General features: G+C 50.6%; 1 protein-coding gene across 2 annotated transcripts in view; it reads left to right on the forward strand.

Annotated features, from left to right (window-relative positions):
- Window positions 1-148: 148 nt before the first annotated feature.
- TMEM63C (transmembrane protein 63C) overlaps window positions 149-24,942 on the forward strand; it is a 33,816-nt gene continuing 9,022 nt past the window's right edge. Inside the window, exons 1-8 of one of the 2 annotated variants that reach the window (XM_042047983.1) lie at window positions 5,417-5,541; window positions 6,131-6,203; window positions 18,838-18,952; window positions 19,222-19,442; window positions 19,767-19,846; window positions 20,984-21,071; window positions 24,336-24,373; window positions 24,779-24,921. In XM_042047983.1, coding sequence (XP_041903917.1) covers window positions 19,245-19,442; window positions 19,767-19,846; window positions 20,984-21,071; window positions 24,336-24,373; window positions 24,779-24,921 — 547 coding nt within the window. In that variant the 5' untranslated portion in view covers window positions 5,417-5,541; window positions 6,131-6,203; window positions 18,838-18,952; window positions 19,222-19,244. Of the gene's footprint in view, window positions 255-5,416; window positions 5,542-6,130; window positions 6,204-18,837; window positions 18,953-19,221; window positions 19,443-19,766; window positions 19,847-20,983; window positions 21,072-24,335; window positions 24,374-24,778; window positions 24,922-24,942 lie in introns of those variants that run through there. The other variant, XM_042047982.1, reaches the window with a different exon arrangement.

Consider the following 24,942-nt stretch of genomic DNA (forward strand, 5'->3'; position numbering starts at 1 on the left):
GCCCGGAGCTCCGGCGGCGCAGGCCCCGGGGCCCAGCACCGGTTGGGCGGGGGGGAGCAGCCCGAGCACCGCAGCCCGCGGACCGCGGCCTCTCCGCCGCAGCGGGGCGGGCGGGGGGCGGGGCGGCCCCGGCCCCGGCCCCTTCCCCTGCCGGTGCCGGGCCCGGGCCGGTGCCGGGCAGCCCGAGGCGACCGCGGGGAGGGGAGGAGGGAGGCGGCGGGAGCAGGGCCCGGAGCGAGCGGACCCCCCAGCAGGTCAGTGCGGGACGGGAGCCGCGGTCCGGGCTGTGGGGCTTGGCGGGCGCGGCAGCGGGCTGGGGGCCCGGCGGGCAGCGGGGCTCCAGCGAGTGGGGACTGGGGCGCCCCTGGGGTGCAGGACGGACCCGGGGGCACGACCTGGCGGTGCGGTGGTTGGGATGGGGAGGAAGCGTGGGTGGGACTGACCCCGGCGCGCCCACGCCGAGCTGCGCCTGCCGGGCGCGACTGCGGCGGGGGATGCTCACCGGGCGGGTAAGCCGGCATCTCCTCGAGCAGCCCCGGGACAGCTCGCCAGGGCCGTCCCGCGGGTCCGGGAGGCAGGGACGGGTTTGGGTCGGTGTTGCGGGAGATTTCTGGGTTACTTGGCTCTGTTTAGACACTGTTTGCCCGCCTTCATCTTGGACCATGTACCAAAGTGTTTGTAAGTAATGCTTGCGTCTGCCTGTCTGATGGGCGGCTGAGGCCCAGCAAGGCACAGGGGCTTCCCTGGGCTGCTGGAACAAGTTGGTGGCAGAAGCAGGGAGTGAGCCCCAGCCCCTCAGTATCATCTCCCAGTGCACATGCACTGGCCTGCGCCACTGGCCTGTGATGCGAGATAAAATGTCACCCCACCGCTGTGTCATGTCGTGGCTTGTGCTCAGTCCTCACGTCATCCTGGCCACAGAATCGTCCTTCTGGGAGCTACACCTGACGGTGTTAGATATGCTTTGTGCTGGCAGGGGAGAGGAGGGGGAACTTCTCCCCATTTCTCCCTCCAGTTTCGTTATAGTGATGATTTTGAGAGGGCTGGTAGGTCAGGGTGATCTAATGCTCTGGCCAAGCTGCTCTCCCTCAGTTTACAACTTCATCCAGATTTGTCCATGGATGAAGGCCCTGCCTTCTCCCTTGTTTGCTTCCCCATCCTTACTAGCAGCAGCAGTACTGCACAGTGGGTTTGCTATTCAGAAACCTCCTGAACAGGAGTGTTACCCAGGAGAATGAGAGAGAGAGAGAGACCTTTGTCTGGCTGACAGATGTTGTTTCTGCATGAACATCTTTTTCCTTTTAACTGTTTAGCCACCATCTCCAGGACTGATGTACATGCCAGCCTTCTCCCCTTTCAGAGAGTTCAGGGGAAAGCAGGGTGTGGAGGGAAAACTGGGTGGGGAAACAAGGTATGAGAAAGCACTTTGCCCCATGTTGGAGATTTACAGTTCTGTATAACCAGTCAGGCTGCCTGTCTGAGCAGAAGAGAGACAACAAAATATGCCATTTGGGAGAAAAGGTGCTGTTGTAGTGGTTTGCAGTATTTGTTCAGCGGGGAGAGGGGAGAAAGTGGAAAAAATAGGAAGCAGAAAGAGTGATTCTGGTACCAGACCAGAGCCTTGGCCTCGCTGCCTTCCCTGCTGCCCTGCAAAGTGGTGGTCAAGGCTGGGCAACAGATGGAGAGGGAAGCAGAAGCAGCTCCTTCAGGAAGGATTTGTCTAAAGTATCCTGGCAAACAGCCACTGGCAAACAAATAAGTAATAAATAAAAACAGGGAGGCCACCAGCACCCCTGCGGCCTCTGACTCCATAGCACATATGGGCTTTTCTGGCTACCCTGTGAGCTGAAACCTCTGCCTTCTTCCCATGGCTCCATCCTGGCTCCTGAAACTCCATTCCAATGCCTTTCAGGTCTTCTTTTTTTTTTTTTTTTTAAGATAACGTTTGAATTGCTTTGTAACTACTCTCCTCTTCAAAGCTTTCCCTGAGGTTAACTATTTCATCTCTGGTTTGGTGGCTGCTGACAATGGTAAGCATAGGGTGGTCCTGTGAAGGACAGAAATAGCGGTGCTTGCTGGGGGTGCTGATCAGGGGTGTGCGTAGGCCCTCGCAGGTAAATACTGTTTTCCTTCCATGCAGAGACTTCTGGCCCACGGGAACATAAGGCAGATTTCAGCACAGCTTCAGAGCCTGCATCTGCAGAATTGTAAAAGGATGAGTGTTTCTGCTTTAAAATATTTCTTGCAGGAAATAGTCTCATCTTAAGAGACTTCGAGGACTTTCCAAAAGCAGCAAGAAGAGGGAGAAACGTTTCTAACACCCACAAGTGAATTGAATTGATATTAAACTAATCAATCACCTAAACTCCTAGGCAAACATCAGTGTGCTGTGCAAGTGCTGGCTCCTCCACGAGTCCTACAAACACCAAAGCCTTCTACTGTTGTCACTCCTGTGTTTCTTACTTTAGTTGCTGTAAATATATTTTGTGTACTTAGCCCTAAGTTTGAAGAAAACATTGCATTGCTGATGCACTGTGCTCAGAGCAAAAGCAAGTTTGTTTTGAGATTATTTCAGGACTGGAGAAGCAGCTCCAGTCCTAATTTCCTTCGGCTGTGGCTTGAACACATTCAGTCCCTAACCAGCTGTCATACTCAAACACAAGAGGACTTAGAGCTTTAAAAGATCCCGCTTGGCATCTACCTGCCCTTGAAGGTGCCTAAATATCCTTTGAAAGCTTGTTTGAAGTTACTGCTTCAAATGTGTCTGAGGCTAGTAATTAGGCTGTGATCACGTATTGTTATTAGGTGGGGACAATGTCAGCAGTTTGCTCACACTATTACAGCAACAATGGGACAGACAGAGAGCGGAGCACAGCCCTTCCCATCCCCCGGGCCGCTATTGTTGCTGGCTAATGGGTGAGAAAGGGCACGGCAGGTCCCCCTGGGCCTCTCTGCCGAGTAGCTTGGAGGGGGCCATGGGCTTGCCTCTCCCAGCCTGCTGCCGTGGTCCCTGTGTCATCCTCACCTCCCAGGCAGTTCAGCTGTCGCTTGATCTCACACCTCCTCACCAGGTTTGCTTTTTATGACTTGTCTTGATGGTTACCTTAGCCCCAGTGTTGTCCTGCTTTACCTGTCCTAGCTGGTATGGCCCTCTCTTGGTTGATGGCTGTGTTGGCTTAAGAACTGCAGCCATGCTGAGGGCTGCAGAGAAAACCTCTTTGCCTGAGAAATTGGCTTCCTAATTGAAATTACCATAATGTTGTCCAGCCTCTGATGAGAATGAATACCACTGTATAGAAGCATTTCAACACTGGAATCAGTTGTGTAGTTCCAAGCAGAGTCTCCATGAGAAGCTGGGGTTACCATTTTCACCAAGGAGGGGCTTCTTGTAGTCATAGTTTGATCTTAAATAAAGATGTGTTTAAAATGGAGTACCAGAGCAGAGAGATTCGGTGCTCCTGTTCAGTGGGAGCACGTGAAAACTTTGGGTGACCTGATTCCCCTCTCCCCAGCACCAAAGTCTTGTGTCTTGTCATCCACGGATTTGTGGGTGAACAGAGAGGAAGGCAGGATCTGAACAAGACAGGCTCTGCTGCACCCCCAAGTGCTAAAAGGCAGCTTGTGAGAGGTGGAAAAATGTGTCATCATGTAATTTTGAGTTCCTCTAATAGAGATAGGAAAGGGCTCTGGCCCTGCTTCACTGAAGAACGCTTTATTATTAGCTGGGAATTGGTGGTAGGAGACAGCTGGGGCAGGAGGTGATGGAGATTGAGACAATGAGCCCCTTAATGTGCTGTGTTGAATGGTCAAGGGGAGACCAAAATTCAGAGGAGCTAGGGGTGCAGGAGTTAGGGCAAACAACAGTTCTGGAAATGTAGCTGGGGAGTGGCTCCCAGCTGTTGCTCGAAGTGAGCCTGTGGTATCCTCAGGCAAGGTCTGGGGCTTCTGCATTGTCCAAGCCAAGGTGGCCCTGCCAGAGGAATCCTCTCGCTGCGCTACCCATGCAGCAAGGTGACCCACGCTAAGGTGACACTTCCCCACCAGGCTGAGGTGCTGAGATCGTGTGAGGGCTGGCAAGCTGGGGCTGACTCTTGAGGCATGGAAGTGGCTGGCCATGGACCACAGGCACCTGTGCTGCCAGGATCCCAGCCAGCATTGGGACAGCCTCTAGTAACATGGGGCTTGGGACACACCTGGCTGGAGGATCTGGTTGGGATGGTCTTCTTGGCATGGCTGTGGTTTGGAGCAGAGTGTTCGTACTTTGAGATATTCAAAACCTTCTGGGACACAGTCCTGAGGAACCTCTTCCAGCTGACCCTACTTTGAGAAGGGAGGCGGCCCTTCAGCCTCAATGCTTCTGAGCTTATTTGTGCTGTTGTCTGACGAATTCAGTCACCGTGGGGTAATCCCCAAGGCAGCATTAGAGAAATGACCACAGGCTGAAGTTTGCCTAGCTTCCCTTTGTCTGCAGCATTCTGAAGGTCTCTACAAGACTAGGAGACTGCCAGGGCTTGCAGGCTCCAGGCTGGGGATGTGCCCTGTTCACTGTGTTTCTGGGCTGCTTTTCTCAGGGAGGGCACAACTACCTGGAAGTGTAATGGCAAAGAGGACAGAAAAATGAACCAAACTTTAAAGACTTCAGAGTAAACTTGTTCTGTGCCTTGTTTGGCTCTTGACCTGCTGCTGAATAGAATGGATGGATTAAAGTCAGGACTTAAATTAATGATCATAAAGTCATGACCTAAGTACCTGTTTTTAATCGTGTACACTTCTGCTCTTTTCCTAAAGTTAAGTTGACTCTCAGTGATGAGCATGATGTAGGGCTTAGGGCTGAGCAGGAGGCTGCACTATGCTAAGTGAGTGAGTTTATAGCTAACATATGGTTTTTTAGACAATGTCTATATTTCTTGCATTAAAAAATGGTGAGTGATGCATTTCTTATTAGATATCACTTAATTATTTATTATAAATTTGGTCCAGCTATATTTCAGTGGAAAATGAAGTCCAATTGAAAATGCAGAGTGTGAGCATTTTAAAGTGGTTTCTAGTTGGTTAAATAAAACTGCTTAAAATGTATGAAGACATTATTTATATATGTAATGAATTTAACAATGCTATACTGCTATACTATATTGTATTACTATAATACTGTATCATAGGAACAGAATTGTATTATAGGAGATACAAAATACAGCCAGTGATATAACCTGATTATTTCTGACATTTAAGAATTCAGAACTAGTAGAGATTATCCTCTCACAGTTCATCTTCATTAGGCTTTGAAAGGGAACCAGGCTTTCCTGCATTAACCTGCAGTAATTTTTCAGAACTTTTACTAAACTAATCAGTGTACTAAGTTAATGGAAACATTTTTTCCCCTCTACTTTCAAAAAAGGTTGCTGCTGTCAGAGCCACTTTTGCAGTTCATCAGGCTTTAGCTCCAGGTGCTCAACCACTGAGTGGATCTGGCAGCAAGGACATACTGCATGAATTTCCAGTGACTTACTTTTCACTGATGAGAGACATCTGGGGTCTTAGCATGTAGGTTTTAAGAACTTCTAATTTTAAATTTGCTGTCTTTAATTTAAAAAGTTTTTAGTTCAGACAAAATCTGATTGCTTTTCAGTCAGGTGTATGTTTCCAAGAATCATAATTCTTTTATTTGTTCTGGTTCCAAGTCCTCTTTATTGCTTTTTCCTTTCATATTACTGCTGCTAATCTTCTCATCAAGCAGTTTCATTTGATTTTTCTGTTGGGAGGTTTTCATCAAGCTTAATTTTCTTTTACCCAAGTTTTTAATTTCTTATGTTTTCTTTCATGAAGTTTCATCAAATTTTTCCTTCTTTAAAAACAAAGAAAGGCTAAACAAAGGAAATAATTGTGGTAGTGGCTGTGTAACCTCCTGAGAATTGTGCGTTTTAAAGACTTTCGTGTTTTGTTCAGTCATTTCAGGAGTCAGAGGATTGATGTCTTTGCAAATACAGTCCTCTGATATCCTACACATTGGGCTGGAAAAAGCTAGCTGTGGAAAATTTTAGTAACTGAACTTAGAGAAACTATGACCATGCCCTAAGTCTTGTCTTGGGTACATACATACACTGTGATGACTATAGCTTTGTGTGTGCTCCAGGTTTCAGGATTCCTTCATCCCGGCAGCTACATCTGAAGGACCAGCTGCTTATTTGGTCAGTCCCTGCACAGAGGTAAACTTCGGAGGTTTCTTTCCCTCCATAATGAGAAGGTGAATTCCAGCCCTCTTAAAAGGCATGTTGCAGTTTGTTTCAGCAGAGAAGAGATTTCACTCCATATTTCTTTGGGCCTTGTTTTTTTGTTTTTTGGGGGCTTTGGAGGGTTATTTTGGTTTTGGGGGGTTTTGAGGAGATTTTTGGGGGTTTTGTTTTAGTTTTTTTTGTTGTTTTGTTGTTGTTGTTTTGGGGTTTGTTTATTTTTGGTTTTGTTTTGTGGAAAATATCCTGGAGGCAGCATAAATTTCTGTTATATGTGTAGCCTTAAAAAGTCCAAGCTTTGAGCAATACTCAGGCTATCCATCTAACTCCCCAGGTGCCCACGGGAGCCCTCCATGCCAGTGCTGTGTCCTCCCCATCCCCTGGGGCAGGAGAAGAGCTGCACAGGCATTTGATGGGACCCTGCCGACCCTCGGCTCCAGGCCTGCTCTCAGTGCTGCAGGCTGGTTGTGTGCTCCCTGAACACGCTGGGGAAAGCTCTCGGTTCCTCACAGCTCACCTTGTTTGAGAGGTAGAAAGCAGGGAGAGTGTTTGTGTCAGCAGGTATCTCTCCCCCTGACTGAGCAGAGCTAAGCTGGGGAGCTGGGTTTTGTGGCCATGCCCTGTGCGTGGCCAGCCTGGTGCTCTGCACAGCAGCAGCAGCACTGTTGGAGCTCTCGGGTTCAGTCTGGTCCTGCAGCTCATTTAGCACTGGGTTTCTCCATGACATGGTGAGCATTAGGAGGAGCCTTTCCAGTGTCCTCCTGTGGCTCTTCACACCTGGCTTTTGTTACTGCTTGGTCCCCTCCCTCCAGCATGACATTCGTGTGCCCCATGACACAGCTGTGCTGCCAGGAGAAGCATGGAAAGCAGCTGGGCAGAGTTTGGAGGCTCTGTGTGTGTCCTGCAGGTATCAGTGTATCCCCAGGGAAGAAGCAACAGTGGGAATTCAGCTTCATGAATGGGAATTCGACTTAAATGTTGATGCCCACCGTTCTGGGCTGCCTGTTCAGAGCTCTGCTCACCCTCCCAGGGCTGTGGTTGGTACAAGGATGGTGGGATGAGCCAGAACCTCCATAGTATCTGTGGTTGCACAGGTGTGCTACTGGCAATAGTGAAGCTGAGGGGTATTTCGCTGCGGGATGTGTCCATGCTTTACTGGCAGTGCTGGTTGCCCCAGGGAGTCAGTCTGGGAGGTGGCAGCTGTGCTGACGTCTCATGCATTCGTACCTTGCATTTTCCCAAACTGGCTGGCAGTGTTTCCAGGTGAAGAGATGCTTCTCAGAGCAGGGATGGCAGCTGTGCAGCACAGTGAGCACCAAACTGCCCCTTTCATCAGTCAGATAGTGGATGAGGAGGTGAAGACCCTCACTCATTTACTAAATGCCTTGCTCGTGCTGCAGAGGTCAAATATGGGATCAGGTTCTTGGGGTGCTCAGTGCAGAGCCACAGTACACGGTGGCAAGTTGGGATATGCTGGGTGGGGATGCAGGCAGGGAGAACAGCCTATCCAAAGCCAGGGATAAAGCAGGAGCCTTGTCTGGGACTCGGCAAGGATACCCAGCCACTCCCCAAACAACTCCATATCAATGCCACATCCCCAAACATCTCTTCCAAAATGGACATAGAGCCTGTCTGATTCCTGCTAATTGTGGCAGGGCCTCAATAGCTGCTGGGCTGTGGAGATGCTTGCAGTGGTTCTTGCTGCGACACTGATCACTGCCAGGTAGGAGGATCAGAGAGAGATATACCATCCTGCTGACACTGGGTCCCCAAATCTCTTCAGCCAGCTATATTCCTAGTGCTGGCTCTACTATGCCCAAACCACCCGGGAAGAACGAGGAGTCATGAACTTGGGGAGGTTCCTTTTGCAGCCATCTCCTGCAGTGCCTCATGTTTAATTTCCCATTCTTACCTGTTCCATGTGAGCAGTGTTTATGTGGAGCACAGGGGGTGGCTGCCTGGGGACCCTGTGCTGCTGGCGGAGTGGGCAAATCAGCTCAGGGGCTGCCAGCCCTTCCCTGAGCACCAGCCTGGCTGTGTGGCCCTTTATGTAGGGAAGGTAGGCTTGTGAAGAGAAGCCAGGGACAATCTCTCTGCCTTCCCTCTGATTTTCTCCCTGATCCTAGACAGCCTTTTTCCAAGGCTGAATTGTGCATGAAGCATCTCTGATGCTGCCTTTTGGATGCAGCATGTTTGAAAGGATGCAACCCCCCAGCAAACATGCCAGGCTGGGCTGGCAGCCCCTGTGCAGTGTTGTGTTGTGTGCTCTTGCAGCAGAAAAAGTTTGCAGGTCGCTCTGTGACCACCCCACTGCCAAATCTGCCATCTGTCTCACATCCTCTGGGCGATGCTGTGCCTCCCAGCCCACGGCTTCTCTTCTCCCAATGCCTTGTCCCTTTCCCAGCCTGGCTGCTGTACATGTCCAGATGTGACACTTCCTTCTCTGCCTAAAGGGAAGAAAAACATTTCTTGTGTTTTTCTCCATCGCATCCGTCACTCCCAACACCCCTTGCGCTGGTGTGGGCAGCTGCTGGCCAGTGGGTATAGCCAGAGCAGGGCAGGACAGCAGCGCAGTGGGTGCAGGCAGTGCCAGCCTGCAGCACTGGCACAAGAGTCTGTTTGCTGACCATCTGTGTCCCATTCATCCCCTGTGCTGGGCCACCCGCCTGTGATAGGTGTATATTGGGGGGATTATGAACCCCACTTCTTGTCCCAAAAGTCCTATGATTTCCTTCTTATCTCTGGTGCTCCAGGGCCATTTGACTCCCCAGATCCTTACCATGGAGGAGATGAGAGCAGGCTGGTGGGTGTGATGGGCTGCCTGCTCTGCTCTGCTTGGCTCTCCTGTGCCCTGCAGCAGGTACATGGCTGTAGCTGTGCTCAGGTGTTGTGGGCAGGGGAATTCCTGGGGATGATGCAAACGATGGGGACAAGTCTTGTCACCATACATGCGCACCTGTCTCACTAGAAGGAGGTCGAAACAGTCATGCTTTGCAGAGCCACTTGTCTGCAACTCCACATGTGCCTGGGAGAGCTATCTTCCTTCCTGGCTGAAGCAGCAGCTTTCCTCTCGTCCCCCCCCAAAAGCTGTGTGGGCTGCAGAGACAACTGGATGTGTGCCTCAGTGACCGGGGGAGAGTGACTACACGCTCCCTCCACTTCCCTGGTGAATAGCATTGCCAAGATTGCCCTGCATGGTGTGCACCATCAAAAGCTTTCCCTTCCCTTTGATGCACTATTGACTCAAACCGGTGTGCAGAGTGCTAATCCCTCTGGCACTGCTGGATGTAACTAGCATGGCTGGATGTGACTGAACAGTGACTGCTGGGGCCATCCCCACTTGTGCAACCCACTGGTGCCAGAGCCTTCACTGAGCTGCCAGCTCCCGTGCTCCCAGGGCAGTGTGATTCATCCCAGTCATATGGTGTTACCCAAATCTGCTCAGAAGCTGGGCAGAGGTGGGAGGAAAGCCTTGTCAAGGCCAGGATTGGTGAGCGGTTGTGCTCATGGGCTCCTGCTGCAGCCCAAACCTCACTCTGCCCTTGGCACCAACCACAGGCAATAGAAATGTTCTGGCTCTGCTCTAGATTTTACATGCACTAAAATCATATTTTGTGTGTGTGTGTATGTATGTGTATGTAGTGTTGTAATCCACTGCTCTCAGGAAGAAGTTTCTGTGCTTGCAGAGAGGGGAGCTGGGCAGGGCAGGAGTGTTTCTTTGCTTCTGCAGCAGAGTCAGCTGTGGAGGATGTTGTGACTGCTTGAAGATGGGGAGGAGTGAAGGGTGGAGAGGCTGGTGGCAGCCAGGCACCAAGGCATACCCCAGAACAGTGTGGAGGACCATGTCTGAACCCAGGCGAAGGGGATCAACAGGATAACCGTAACACTGCCCAGTGGCCCCTAGGAAGCTGTGGGATGAGGGTGCTTGGTGGGAGGGTGCTCCCAGCTCCCTGTCAGGCAGCAGCAGGCTGGAATGGAGCAGAGCTGTGCCCAGCAGCACGAGTGCCAGGCCCTCGGTGCCCACCGAGGTGGGCTCCCTACACATTGTGCAGCAGGCTGATGGGCATCAGCCGTGACGAGGGCTGGCTGGAGCTCAGCAGCTGAGAGGAGCTGCACAAGGGCTTGAAATGTGCCTGCTTTCTTCACCAACTCAACAGTGAGGTCCCTGCCATCCCCAGGTGTGTCATGCTGTCCTGGCCAGGCAGGACAGCGGGGTGCAAAGCCACCAATATTGCCTGGCCCAGCCACTGCAATATTGGGCTTCCCAGTCTGCATCCTTCTCATGCACAACCCAACTCCTTGCCAGTCTCCTTCCCTCTGCCCTCGGGTGGAGTTCCCTCAGGTGATGGCCCCAGCCATGCTGGCTGCTCCCATGGCTGGCAGTCTCTGCAGCAAGTGGCTTTATAAAAGGCATCAGATAAACGTCCCACTCTTCCTTTCTACCTCCCACAGCTCCCTACTCCCCAAACAGTGGAAGGAACTTGGGGAGGAAAGAGCTGCCTTTTCCCTATTTCCATCCTGTCTTGTTCCCTATCTCCAGGAACCAAAATGCACCTGGCATCTTGTGGCATTGTGAAAGATGCCTGTGACTTGTGGTGACAGCTTCAGTCTGGGCCCTGACCAAGGCACAGCTACTCCTGGTTTCTGTACAGGTTTCCACAAGGGAGTGTTTTTCCCAGTGGAGGTGGCACTTTTCCTTCACAAAGGCCTTAAAATCCTCCTCTCTGTGAGCACTGTAACCTGGGTGGCAGAGGAACAAATCTGCTTGTAACTGCCTGACATCCCACCACTATTGCAGCCTTGCTGAGATGTGCCTTCCTCGCTCTTCAATGCCAAATGGGAGCTGCCTCTGTAAAGTAGGCTGTGCATGGGGGCACATGCTGGAGCTGGCTTGGAGCTGGCAGCTGATAAGGAACCTGGAGATACCCTTTGCAGGGAAGTTCAAGCCCTTCCCTAGGGCCAACTGCTGCCATGTAGCTCAGTCACACAGGCAGCAGGGACTGGGAGTTGTTCTCATCTGCATGTATCATCATTAATTAATTGCAAGTGCAGGGGTTCCTCTGGGACTGTGAACAGCATGCATCAGCCCAGCTTGGAGCAGGAATCTGGTGGTACCACGATGTCTCTTTACTGTTTTCCTGAAATACTGCTTTTCTGAATGGACGTGTGTATGCATGTGTATAGGTTAACTGAGAACCCCAGCGTGATACCCTTTCCCTTTCCCATGTGTGAGCTCCCCATTCCCTGAAGTCAACCCTGGCTTTGTCATAGTATCATACAAAAGTTTGGGTTGAAAAGGACTTTTAAATGTCTTCTAGTCCAATGCCTATGTTCATGCAGTAAGCATGAACATCTTCAACCTGACCAGGTTGCCCACAGCACTGTCCAACCTGACCTTGAATGTTTCCAGGGATGGGGCATCTGCCACCTATGTGGGCAACTTGTGCCAGTGTTTCACCATCCTCAACTTAGAAAATTTCTTTCTTATATCTAGTCTGAATCTATCCTCTTTTAGTTTGAAACCCTGTCGCTACGAGGTGTATTGAAAAGTCTGTTTCCATCTTTATTATAAGGCCCCTTTCCCATCTCCCTGCTCCCAGCCATCACCTACCAGCAGCCCAGCAGTGCCCTGCTCTCTGTGTGGGCTGGGTCTGGTCCAGGTAATCCTTTGTGCTGAAGAATGTTGATTTAAGTTTTATCAGAGGACAAGGGTGCATGATGCTCTGGGCAGCTTGCAGCCCCATTAGCTCATGTTTGCTTGGTGCATTGCACACACAAAATGTTCTGTGGCGGGCTGTGTGCACAGCAGGAGAGTGAAATGCAAACCAAATACGGGTTAGAGCCAACCTGCACTGGCAGCTTAGTCAAATGTGGCAAAAATGGCTGGGGGTGGAATAAATAAACTCCGCTCCGATTCTTCCTTCCCAATCTCAGTGCGCTGGCTTCAGCAGCCGCTGGCTCGCACATGTGTGGAGGAGGCGCTGGAGAAGAGCTGCTCTGTGCACAGCATCTCCCACACGCACTGGCCCAAACAAATCTCCCTGGCTGTAGGTCTCACTGTAAGCACTGTTTGCTCTTGGTTGCCTGGGGTTTGGCTTTATTATGCCAAGGAGCACTGCAGCAAGTCAGTGTTGGCCTGCTCAGTCCATAGCATCCCTGCAGGAGAAGGGGCCTATGCAGGTGGCTGTTTGGAAGGCCACAACCATTGTCCTGCAGAGAGTCCCAGTAGAGGCTGGGGATTGGGATACCTTCTCGTTCAAAAACTTCATGGAACTTAGTCTGCCCAAGTGCCAAAAACCGACCCTGCATGGTGGTTCTGGGGAAGAAGGGGAGGGCAGAGAGCTGTGAGTGATGTGACAGCCACCACAGGAACACATAGCAGGGGAGGGGTTTGTACTGGTTTCAGGTGAGTCCCTGGGGTAGCATGACCCTGCACAGGGTTTCCTGAAGGTAGTGGCAACCTGCCAATCCTAAGTGCAGAAAAACTTGCTTAGCTCCCCAAAACGGGGTCAGTCTCAGCCTCCTAGTGGGTTACATTATTTAGACGAACAGTGTGGCAGGGCAGGTTGGGAATGATGAAGCACTGGGGGAGGAGCAGCAGTGCCAAAGGCAAACTCACTGCTGAGGGGAAGGACCTCACTGTGGGGTTTGCATGCCTGGGTGGGCTCATGGGTTGGCTCTTTCCCCAGCCTCCCTGCCCTGGCTGGAGTGAGCCTGGCTTCGTACTCCTCAGCGAGAGAGCAGTGCCAGAGCTTACTGGTAGGGAAGATGAAGTTTATCCACTTTTAAGCAGGTTTATATTACGCAGTCATGCACTCACATTTGTTTTCTCATTAAGTGGTGGGTGTGGGTGTGAAATGGAGTAGAATCAATGAAATATGAGTCCTTCTGACCTCTCCGAGTGATCATATCTTCATTGGCAATGACAAAAGTAGTATTTGAGCAGGTGTTTTGTACCTGTTAGGAGTCATCTGTTGCTGCAGAGTGGTCCTTTGCCTCCAACCCTTACTAATGCCATCCTCCATAGCCCACAAGACATGTTGCTGCTTGTGGTATGGTCCTCCTTGTTTGAAAGATGCATCTGATTTGCAAGAGGCTAACAGAACAGGCTGGTGCATGTCCCATATCCTGCTGGTGATAGGATGGGGTCTTCTGCTGGTGGGTTGTCTGTCTCGCACCCTGACAGGGTGTGGGCACAGCATTCACACCGGTGTCAATGAGCCCTGCCCAGGGATGCTGCTGCCCCACAGGTGCTCACCTCACCGACCATGAGCAGCCAGAATCTCTCTTTGCTTTTTGGACCTGGAGGCCATTAATCTTAAGAGGGAAGGTTGAAGGGAGAGCCAGGGAGGAGTGCCTTGGACCTCTGTGGGGTTTTGGAGGGCTGTGTCTGTGGTCCCATCCCCTCTGTGCTCATACCCCTTGGGGATAGATGTGGCCCAAGGTGTGCCTGTTCTTCCATGCACCAAGTTACAGGAATGGAGAGGTCACCATGCCCTGTGGTGCCAAAACTGCCGGGGGGTGTGTTGAGCTCAGTGCAGGCTGCTGCTGAGCCTTTTCCCATCCTGAGGTACTTGGTTAGCCCTGCTGAGTAAGTGGCAGTGGCTCAGATTTCCTGCCCTCCCTGTCACTGCAGTCCTGCAAAGTCAGTCACTGCAGTCCTGCAGGGTGGGATGCTGGAGGTTTGCCTGCCTGCCTGGTCCTGTGCACACCACCAGGGCATGAACCTGATCTCCCTGTTACAGCGTCCTTGTTTTTCCCTTCCACAACCTGGCCGTGACTTTGTGATGGAAGAAGGATGTTGAAGCAGTCAAGTAGCATAGATGCTTGTTTTCTAACTCTAGGTCCTCAGCCTGGCTGTTCTGTGTGGCCACAGACTGCTCCATCAGCAGCCCCATGCCCTGGTTGCCCTCTAGCCAGCCAAAGTCAGTAATCCCACCTGTGCCAGAGTGGGATGCTAAGGCTGGATGAATGTAGGCATGCTGGGAAACCCAGCTTAGTCATCTCAATGCTCCCAAGACTGTTTTGATGTTTTGCTACTCCAGCTGTCCGTGAATCCCCCAGCAAATGAGTTTGCTGGCAGGATGCTTCAAGGGAAAGAGAAATTATGAAAAATTGCATTCGCATAAAAGACATGCCTTATCTTTAATTGGAAATCTGATTCTCTGGATTAGTGCCCACCCAACCGGAGAGAAGAAACATATGCTGATGTATCAACAAAACAAAGAGGGCAGTGAATATTCAAGGCAAACCTTACATGCACTGAAAATGCTTCATAGAAATTATCCAGCAAATCGGTTTCAATGGAAAATCTCATGCATTCACTGTCCATTCACAGGCCACAAAGAGGAGAAAGAATTGCCCTACATGTTTTCTGACTTTTTTCTAACCCTATTTTAGTATCTTTCCTCTAAGTAAGACCTATGATGGATAGACCATATATTGAAATTTCTGCCTTTATGTTATTGTTTCATTTTCCCACCTGCAGCCCTGTCCACCCCTGTGTTTCTTGACTAGTGCATTGCTGTCAATTCTCTGGACAGTGGCTGCTCCGAGGAACATCTGCCTGTGGCTGGCATCTAGAGGCCCTGCCTCATACACAGCTGATGGGTAGCTGTCCTGACACCTTCTGGAGGTGAAGGTACCCATCCAGCTCTGTTATTCACAACAGTATTTGTTCCTTTGGCCCCTAAAGATTGGGAAAAGCACAATGGCAGTGGCATAGCTGGGAACAGGAATTGGGTTGGTGATGCTGTGGGTTTTGTTGAACCTTTCAGATACTACTGCAGAGTGCCATCAGCTGAGTATTGCAAAATTCTGAATTTTCTCATTTGTATGATATGAAAATTTAGCTTGGGCATTTCAACAATGACTTTAAGTGTGACCTACAGTGTCCCTGTGATTTCTCATTCTGTATGCCAAAAAACTTGCCTCTCCAACCAGAGGGAGTTTGAACATGTTCTAGAGGTCTGCATTTAAGCTGTTCTTGGTGCACATGAGCAGAAATCTCCTCCACTGCTTCTGCTGCATGCTGTTGCTAGAACATATACATGACTTACTTTTAGCTGGTTGCTCCCATTAGTTATTTTAATGGTAACACTGCAGCTATATAATTTGCATAAGCTTTTCTGAGAGCAGCACCATAAAAGGTGAGACTAGCTGGAACAAATGGCCTAGAAAAGTAGTGATTTGGGTATTTGGAGGTGAGTTTCTGTGGCTATCTGGCAATGAAAGGACCAGCGAAAAGGCAGGAAAGTGGCTTGAGATCAGGTTCAGAGGAGCTGTGATACGCTGCAAAGGCTGTGTTTACAGGCCTGAGCATGATATCACAGCTCCTTTGGACTCCTTTGGAGTTGGAGGTGCTTAAGAGAGAGAGGACAGAGTTGGACTGGGTCTTCAAGTATCTTCTACTCTGAAATTTCTCTGTGCAGTCCGGCATTGTATCAGCAGTGCTGTGTGGAGAGAAATGGGCTGGAAAGGTGAAGGCTTGCTTTTGGGAGGTTTCTGGGCAGGAGAGCTGGGAGCAGGAGATATTAGCACCATCTCCAGGAGGAACCCGTTGCTTTTGGCCACCAGGAGCAAAATATCTGATACGGGAGAGAAGGGGATAGCAACAAGCACTTGATAGAGAAACACAACTTGTGCAGATCCCTGTGAAAATCCCTCTCACCCTGCCATCCTCCAACAGGATGTTCCTCCTACGAGCGTGAAGCCGGTGCCTAGAAACAAGCTGCAGGATCTTACTGCTGGGTAGTGGAGTGGTGGTGACTGAGAAGGGACTTGGAGGTTGCTAAGAGTCTCCTTGTTTATTTGCTGATGGTCTAACAGCTCCCTCGGTCAGAGACACACTCTCCTTGTTAACAAAAAGGCAGTGAATTATTTAGCAGCTGAAAATGCCAGATGGCAATAGCTCTGCTGCTTACAGGAGGAGGGGAGAGAGGGAGACATGCACATGGTGGGGAACAGATTGAGAGCATTTCCATAGCAAAAAGCAGACCCCGGCTAGAGGTCCTAGTGGCCCCGGGTGGTTGCCTGATGGCAAGCAGGAGGCAGGCAAGCCAGGGCAAACAGCTGCTGCTTGCCAGAGTAGCCCCCTCACTTCTTACAGGTCTCTTCTGGAGGTCCCTTTTCAGGGGTCATTATCCTGGTGGGACCATGCTGGCCCTTGAAGTACAGGACTCCCAGCCATGGCTGGGAGGCAGGCTGTGACTGAGGGCACTACAGGGATGCTTTGCCAGCCCATCCATCACTCCACACCCAGGTGCAAGTATCAGCCCCAAGTCTACTGGGATGCCCTTTGGAGAAGTATCAGCATATCTCAAGTGACTTGGCAGTTCTTTTGAGAGTCTCACTAATGTTCAGCCATCCTAGCTTGGGCAGTGATGTCTCCAGACACCACAGACTGGACAGATGGATGTGTATATGGATAGGGACCTCCAAGGAGAACTGAAGATGCAGCATGGGCAGGTCTGTAGCAGACACGGAAGCCCATGGCTCAGCTGACGTTGCACCATGTGCACAGGAAGAGGGACTGCCATGTGTCTGCATGTCCTGGGGCCTGTAGCTCAGCAGCTTCTGACATCCCTTCAAGGCATCTATGCAGGTAGTCAGATGCCAACCTAATACTGCAGTGGGGTGAGGCTCAGGCTCTTCTGGGCTCATAGCCTTGGTCCAATCATCCGAGCCACTCCTGGGCTTCCAGTGAAGATTTTTCTTTGGGATGGAATTTATGCTTCAGAAATGAAAATAACAAGTCACCATCTTTTTTTGTGTATTTAATTTGAAAACTGCAGGCACCAAGAGTAGTTCTTAAATTCTTCAACACTCTGGAGAGCCTGAGTTGAGAATCCCTTGGGAATCCTCAGTGTCCAGGCTGTCAGATATTTTTTTCTTTTTTTTCCTTTGTTTTTCTTTTTTCTTTTTTTGTCAACTCTTGTGTTTGAAAACCTCCCTCCTCTTAAGCTTATTCTTTCCCTGGATGAGGAGGTCAAAGAGAGTCAGTCTCTCAGGCATGTAATGTATGTCAGCTCCTGCAGCAGCACTCTTGCCCTGCCCATTCTGGTCAGCTGTGGGATGGGGGTGTCTGGGTGCCTCGTGACTTTAGGACAGGACTCCTCAAGCAGCAAACTGCAAGCTCTAAGAGAGAGAGGCTGAGGCCACAGCCATGCATATAAAATTAGGTGCCGCTGTAGTCCACCATCTGTCACACTGACATAGAACAAGTAAATGTTTCCTAACAAAAGCAAATCTGTGTAGAGCTTAGGAATATCCTCTTTCTAAGCCAAGTCATTTTCTGTGTGATGTCTCTGTGCTCCCCAAGGACCTCTCAATTAGGTTTCCTTTGGTGTTGAAGAAGAGTTGATCCTGTTTGTTCTTGGTGGCAAAAACAGCCATAAACACTTTGCATCTCCACATCCCTGGAGGTCCCATCTGTCTTTGTTTGCATTCTCCTCCACTGCTTAATTAAACCATGGGTCCTGCTTCTCTTCCTCCGTCCTGTTTATGTGGGCTTTGAGTGTCCTCCAGCAGGGATCACCTGGTGCTGGGTGACTGCAGGGGCCATAGCAGGGTCTCAGTTGTGGCTGGAATATAGATAAAAAGCAAGGAGAAGAATGAATGCCCAGTGGCTTGGATGCAAAGCTCACAGGAGTACATGTTATAAACCACTCTTGAGTTTTCACCTAGCCTTTGCACTGGTCACAATATACTGACCACAATATTCTGTGCCCATCATGTCTTATAAACTTCAGGTAGGCCTGAAAATGTTCTTGTCAGGAGCACAAGTTCCTAAGAATAGAGATATAGAATAATTGTGGTTGGAAGGGCCCCCTTGGAGGTCATCTGATAAAGGTCCTTGCTCATGGCCAGGCCAGCTTCAAAATTATATTTGGCTGCTCAAGGCCTCCAAAGACTGTGTGGTCTCACCACAGACATAGCTGTTCTCTGAAGGCCATGCAGCTCTCCAGGCACCAGAAGCAGCTGGCTAAAGGTGTTGAGGGTCACTCCAAGGCTCAGAGGCAGGACAGGTACATGAGGACAAGAGACTCTGGCCCACTTGTTCCCACCCCATATTAGTTAGTGTTTGCTGTGCTGGTTCCCTCTCCTCATCTTTGTATGGTGAGTGCAGCAGCTGTTTGGCACTGTCTTGTGGCATCCCCATGAGTAAAAACTATGCTGTAGAGTGGTCATTCCCAGGTGCCCCAGGCACTGCAGGCTTGGAGAGGATCCACTCCTATCTAAAGCATGGTGGTAGGAAAGGTTATGGAAACAAGCTGCTGTCTTGGCCATTAATGGCCTTTAAGTGTCTCCTGCCAGTGGAGACTGTAACCTATGGTATCAGCTCCTGGGGAAGGTGGTGGGAAGCCTGGCATTTAGGGTTTTGAGAAGCTGACTCTTCTGAAGAGATCAAGATATCTTGGAAAGCAATTGGAAAGCAGGTGGAACGATGAAAGGGAAGTCCTCTAACTCCTGAGTCACACAGATCTTGATGCTGGAGGAAGACATCAGGCTTAGGGATATTCCATAGGCAGTAGATATCTGGCTGTGGGGAGAGAAGCGAGTGCAGCCCCAGCAGCCCAGTTGTCAATATCATCATTGCTGTTTTTTTCAGAAATTCAAACAAATGCTTCAGCTTCTCATTCCTGCCTGCTGAGCACATCAGAGTGGCCATGGCTCAACCCAGCTTCCAGGACTGAGGAGCAGAGGTGGTGAGAGACCTGTCTCAGGTATGACAGAGACAACCAAATAGCGTGGGGTTTAATGGGGTGGGGAAAGGGCAGGAAGTAGCTGTGAGATTTCTTCAGCAACGCCTCTGTGTCCAACAACCTCTCCCTGAGAGAGACTGGGACTGGGGAAGCTCCGAGGTCACCAGCCAGTCCTCTCCCCTCCCTACCCTTAGTGAGCTCCTCAGACCTTGATGGAAGAGACCTGGAAGAGCCATGGCCTCTTTTCAAGCAATGGCTTCTCCATCCACACCCCTGCCTCTGTGTTGCAGGGTGAGACCCCACGCCGGCACTGATGGAGAGCACATACTCGATGGAGCCAGCACCTGATGGTGCCGGCCTCACCTCGCTGGATGTGCTCATCTTCCTGGATGCTCCAGTGAACAGCACGGAGGAGCAGTGCTTCAGCGCCCGCTCCCGCAGCACCGTCCTGGAGGGGCTGCCGTTTGGTGGTGTGCCCACCGTGCTCGCCATCAACTTCACCCTCTGGCTGGTGAGGGCCAGGAGGGTGCCATTTCTAAGGGTTCTGCAGCCCCCACATGCACTGACAGCCACACGCAAGTGCAGCCTGTGCACTGGTGCACCTGGCTGACTGGGGAACAGGGATGAGTACAGAAGTCCAAGGGCTTTGCCCTCATCATGGTGGGCAGCCAAGGACACTTGGGCAGCAGTGGTGAGATTGCGGAGCAGGAACAGTTTGGAGCAAGAGTTTTGCATGAGCTTGGGCTCATGAGTGAGAAAGCAGAAAGGAGGGATATGAGAAGATCCCATGGGGTGAGACCTTGCAGCAAAATACTCCTCTTTCTTCTTCTTCCAGCTTCTCCTTCTAGTCTTCTCATGTCTTCGGAAAGCGGCTTGGGACTACGGACGCCTGGCACTGCTGATGGACAATGATAGGTGAGGAGGATGCAAAGCTGCTGCAGGTGGTGGCTCCATTCTCTTCAAGAGGGCTGGAAGGAAGGCCAACACTGTGGGGTGACACACAGAGAAGTTCAGCAGGTGTTGCTATCCGTTCTTCCCACTGGCAATGGCCTGGTGCCCCCTTTTCCCATGGAGACACAGCCACCATCTGTGGCAGGGAGAGGGAAAGCCCAGGCCGGCTTTCATCCCCTCTACCATTTGGTGACAGTGCTCTTGGTGCCATTGAGGGCACTGTTCTGGGAAGGACAAAGGCCAAAAGAGCTGCTTTTGAGTGGGGACTGCGCCACTGCCTCTTCTCCTGCCAGTCTCTTGGGATGAGCAGGACTGGCTGGTGGAGGGGGCAGAGGGAGACACACAGCAATAAGACTGTTCCTCATGTCACCACAGCAACTTGCCTGGCCCATCATTTGGGCTAGGTGCAGAATTCCACAAAAATAAGCAGTGTTCTGGTAAAAAGGGAGCCCAGACCATATTTCCAGGTGGGCTGTTCTGCCCAGAACAGCCTGTCTGCCAGAGCACAGCTCACCTTGGGCAACAAAGCATCTTTCATTGCACAGGCAGGTGCACACAGGAGGGGTCAGTGCAAGGCTGGGCAGCCCACAAGAGCAAGCTCTGTTAAGTCCTTCTCCTGCCTCCTCCCCTCTCCAGCTCCTCTTGGCCTCTGACTCTGGAGCTGTCTGGCAATGAATACGTGATGTTTCCCTTTACCAGTGAGATCAAAGGGCAATCAAGACTTAAAGTGCAATTCCTTAAAAGGAATGATTACTTTCCTTTTTTACTGTAAAACCATTTGAGACATCTGAAAACAATGGAATAGAAATACCTGGTTCAACAGTCTCTTGTAATGGACCTAAGGCTACACCTCCATGAGCCCATCATGGGTCAGGGCCACAGAGAAGCCAGGGAGACTTGTTGGTGCAAAGGCAGCAAGATGCAATCCCTTTGTCCCAAGCCCAGCAGTAATCACTGTTCCAGGCCCAGTGTAGGATGCAGGGAGGGGGGAGGCATTTTCTGGGCTGCTCTCCTAGGAGAGACTTCTCCAAGGGTGCTTATCCTCTCCTGTCTGCTGCTTCTCTTCTGCCTCACCCATCCACTCGTCCCCTCACTGCAAAGCCTGACGTCGCTTTTCTATGGAGAGCAGAGTGAGAAGGAGAAGTCCCCATCAGAGAGCAGCCCTCTGGATGCCGACAACAAGGATGTGGTGAGTGCCAGTGGCTGTGGCAGTGGGAACCCGGGCTGGGCTCATCCTGGCCTAGCCTGTCCTGTTCTTCATCAGAAACCCGGGTCAGAAGTTAAATGGGAGAAATTAAATCTCGTGCTCAACATCCTTTAGCAGTGGAGAATTCAGGGCTTTTTGTCCTGAGTTCTTTGAGGCATCTATTTTGAATAGCAGTTTGGAGGGATGCCCCTGTCAGGGCAACCGTCTCACAGCTGCACGGCTGTCCTTGCAGCTGTGGGAATCTAGTTGGATGCATGGCCAGAGCCTTGTTGCATGCCTGCAAGGACCTTTCCCACCCCTCAGGACAAAGTCTCCCACACCACATTTCCTCCTCTGCCAGCATCGTGGGGCTTTAAAGTAGTCTTCTGTTTCTCTCTACCACACTAGGCTTTGCTGGAAACAAACACAGATGGACACATTTTGCTGCCCCTTTCTTTTTTGGCAGAAAAAGCTCAAACATCAGTCACTGGTATGACTATGAACAAATGTCATGACTTATTTAAAAATTGAGGCAGGAAAGAACCAAAAGAGGCAAAATCCTTGCAGGTGGCAGGAGGCCAGTTTAAAGGCTCTGTACCAGATGCTCTAGGCAAATGTATATTGCTCATCAAAAAATAAGTGAGAAAGACTACAGGGAAAGCCAGCACACTAAAGAGCGGATTAAAGGAGATTATTAGAAGCAAGAAGACATCCTTTAAAAAGTCAGACTGTTCACAAATGAGGAAAATCTCAACTCTGCCAGGTTAGATGTAAAATACACTAAGAGGAGTGAAGAGCAGTTATGAGGGGAAATTTGTAGAGATCATAAAAAGCTCAGAATCACAAAATCACAGAATGGGTAGAGTTGAAAGGGACCACAGTGGGTCATCTGGTCCAACCTCCTTGCTCAAGCAGAGTCATCCTAGAGCACATGGCACAGGATTGTATCTTGAATATCTCCAGTGAAGGAGACTCTACAACCTCTCTGGGCAATCTGTTCCAGTGCATGGTGCTTTCTTCCAGTCCTCAGGCACCTCTCCTGATCACCAGGACTTCTCAAAGATGATCATGAGCTGCCTTGCTGTGGTGTCTGCCAGCTCTCTCAGCAGTCGTGGATGCATCCCATCAGGCCCCGTGAACTGGTGGATGTCAAGTCTGGCTAGGTGTTTTCTAACTCAGTGCTCCTTTACCAGGGGAGAGTCTGTCTTCTAACATTCCTTTATCCTGATCTCTTGGGTCACAGATCCCAGAGGACTGGTCTTGTCAGTGAAGACTGATGCAAAGAAGTACTGGATTTTTCTTTGCACATCAGGAACAGGAAACATGCCAGAGGGTTTATAGTGCTGTTAGATATTGAAGATAGAAACTATTCACTGGAGGACTCAAAAATGCTGCCAGACAACTAAAGGAGGTTTGGGTGCCTTTATCCAGTAAGGAGATTGACCAGTTCATGCCCACGAACCCTTCTCTGTGGGGATGCACCAAAACACCCCTCCAGCAGTGAGGTTGGAGGACGAGTTGCAATAAAAGCCTGACAAATTTCCACTGCCATCAGAAATTCCAAGGAGCAGGCACAAAACTTCTCACTCACCCTGAGATGAAAAGCCAGGATACTGACTGGAGTGTGCAATCTCTCTCCTGTGTGTGGGAATCCTTAAGAATGTGGAATCAGCTGATAAATGCTGTTTTTTCAAGAGGGTTTCTGGACAACCCAAGAAATTACAGCCCAGGGAGCTTGGGGTCTGCAGAGCCTCTTAGGCATGGTTGTCTGGAGCAGAGCCTTGGAGTAGGACATAGGAGGGGAACCTGCTGGGCTGTGCTAAGGGAGTGTCTGACCCCTCTGGAGCTGTTGGGGATGTGGGTATGCCTGCATGTCCAAAGCCTCCTGTGGCTTTTGATCAGATGAAGCTAAGCTGTAGGATAGGAGGGAATGTCCAGGCATGAATAAAGTCAAGGGATGGAGAGGAGGAAGAAAATGCCAGCTCTCACAGGGCAGAGTAAAGGAATCTCCCATGCTTGGTGTCCCTCCTATCCAAGGTCAGCATAAACAGAGCTGGTGAAGGCTCTGGAGCACAAGCCTTACGAGGAGCAGCTGAGGGAGCTGGAGTTGTTCAGCCAGAGGGAAAGGAGGCTCAGGGAAGACCTTATTTCTCTGTACAGCTACCTGAAAGGAGGCCATAGTGAGGTGGGGGTCAGTCTATTCTCCCAAGTAACAAGACGCAGGACTAAATGGCTTCATTTGTAGCAGAGCATGTTATTGGAATATATTGGGTATTAGGAAAAAGTTCTTCGCTGAAAGGCAGGCTGCCCAGGGAAGTGATAGAATCACTATTCCTAGAGGTATTTAAAGGGTATGTAGATGTGGCACTTAGGGACATGATTTAGTGGTGGACTCGGCACTGCTCAGTTAATGGTTAATGATTTTAGGGGTCTTTTCTAACCTTATGATTCTATTATTCTATATAACCTCCAGAAAGTAGTGAAGAGGCCAAATGGATGAGTGCTATTTGGCACAGCCATGACCTGGAGAACTGCAGAGGGACCTTGAACTTGCATGATCTCTGGTGTTAGTACAATGTAAAATAATGCATAGGGGAGAAAACGCCTGTGCGTACACCGTGACAAGGAATAAGCTAGTACACGAGAACTTAGGCTGTCCTGTAGCACTCTACAGCAGTGCCACCTCAGCACCTGAGAGTAGTCAAAAAAGTGCATTGAATTTTAGGGGCTGTCAGGGAAGGGGAAGAGGAGGGAGCTCTGGAAACAGGAGCCTGTTACAGTGAGCCTCCTAAATATTCAGAGGAAGCTGAGGTCCAGCAAGTCACCCCTGAAACAGTAGGTTAATGCTTCACCTCAGCTTCCTCTGCAAATCTTTCTGCGGCCAAAAATATGCACCTGACAGCCATCAGGTTGGTTGATGTTTGTAGAGAGACTTCCCTGTCCCTTTATACTCCTGCCCTAGCAGACTCCTTGTTCCCCCTCACAGGAATTCTCTTATCACCACTTTCAAGGTTGCATGGTCCCTCAGGGCTCTTGCCACCTAGAAGAGAGGTCCTGCTCAGCTTCCCACCAGCTCTTTGGATGTGTTTTCCTTGCTTCTCCAGAGGCAGCTGCCTTTCCCACTGGGCTGAGCATTGCTGAGCTGCCATGGGCACTACCTCCATTTGCCCCCTAGCCCCCTGCACCACCTCTGCATGTGTCCCCAGCTCCTCACCAGGGAGGTGGGGATGGTTGCCCTTGTCTCATCCTGACTCTCTTTCCTTCTAGGGATTCTGTTCCTGGCTCCTTTCTATCTACCAGATGAAGTAAGTGTGTGCCCTTGGCATTATGGTCATGCCCCACCACCTCTGGGCACCGCTGGGGGAGCTCATCACCAGGAGCTGCTGGGACCAGCAGCAGAGAAGAGCCCTCTTAAAACATGCATTCTGAGGAGAGAGCAGAGAGCTCACCCCTGCATTTCCTCCTGGCCCCTAGATCCTATCCCAAAGAAAAGGGCTTCAACCTCTCCTGATAGGAACCAGTCCTGTAATGAGATGGCATCTGGAGGGCTGCTTGGGTCCCTCATTCTGTCTGTGCTCAAATCCTTTGTGCCACAGTCAGGATGTCATGAGTTGGTGTGGGCTGTGAGAGACTGGAGAAAGCCAGTGTCCCCATGGTGGGAGATGGTGGGGAGGAACCAGCCACACTCATCCCCACCTGCCTCTCTCCAGGGACGAGGAGATTCAGAGCAAGTGTGGGATCGATGCCACCACCTACCTCTCCTTCCAGCGGCACCTCCTGGTCCTGCTGATGCTGGTTTGCGTGCTCTCCGTGGCTGTCATCCTGCCTGTGAACTTCTCAGGGGACCTCCTGGGTAGGTGCTTCCCTAGTCACA

This window comes from Corvus kubaryi, unplaced genomic scaffold (genome assembly GCF_017639235.1).
Source record: "Corvus kubaryi isolate FWS band 111438036 unplaced genomic scaffold, C.kubaryi_AGA036_p1.0 66, whole genome shotgun sequence".
NCBI lineage: Eukaryota > Metazoa > Chordata > Aves > Passeriformes > Corvidae > Corvus > Corvus kubaryi.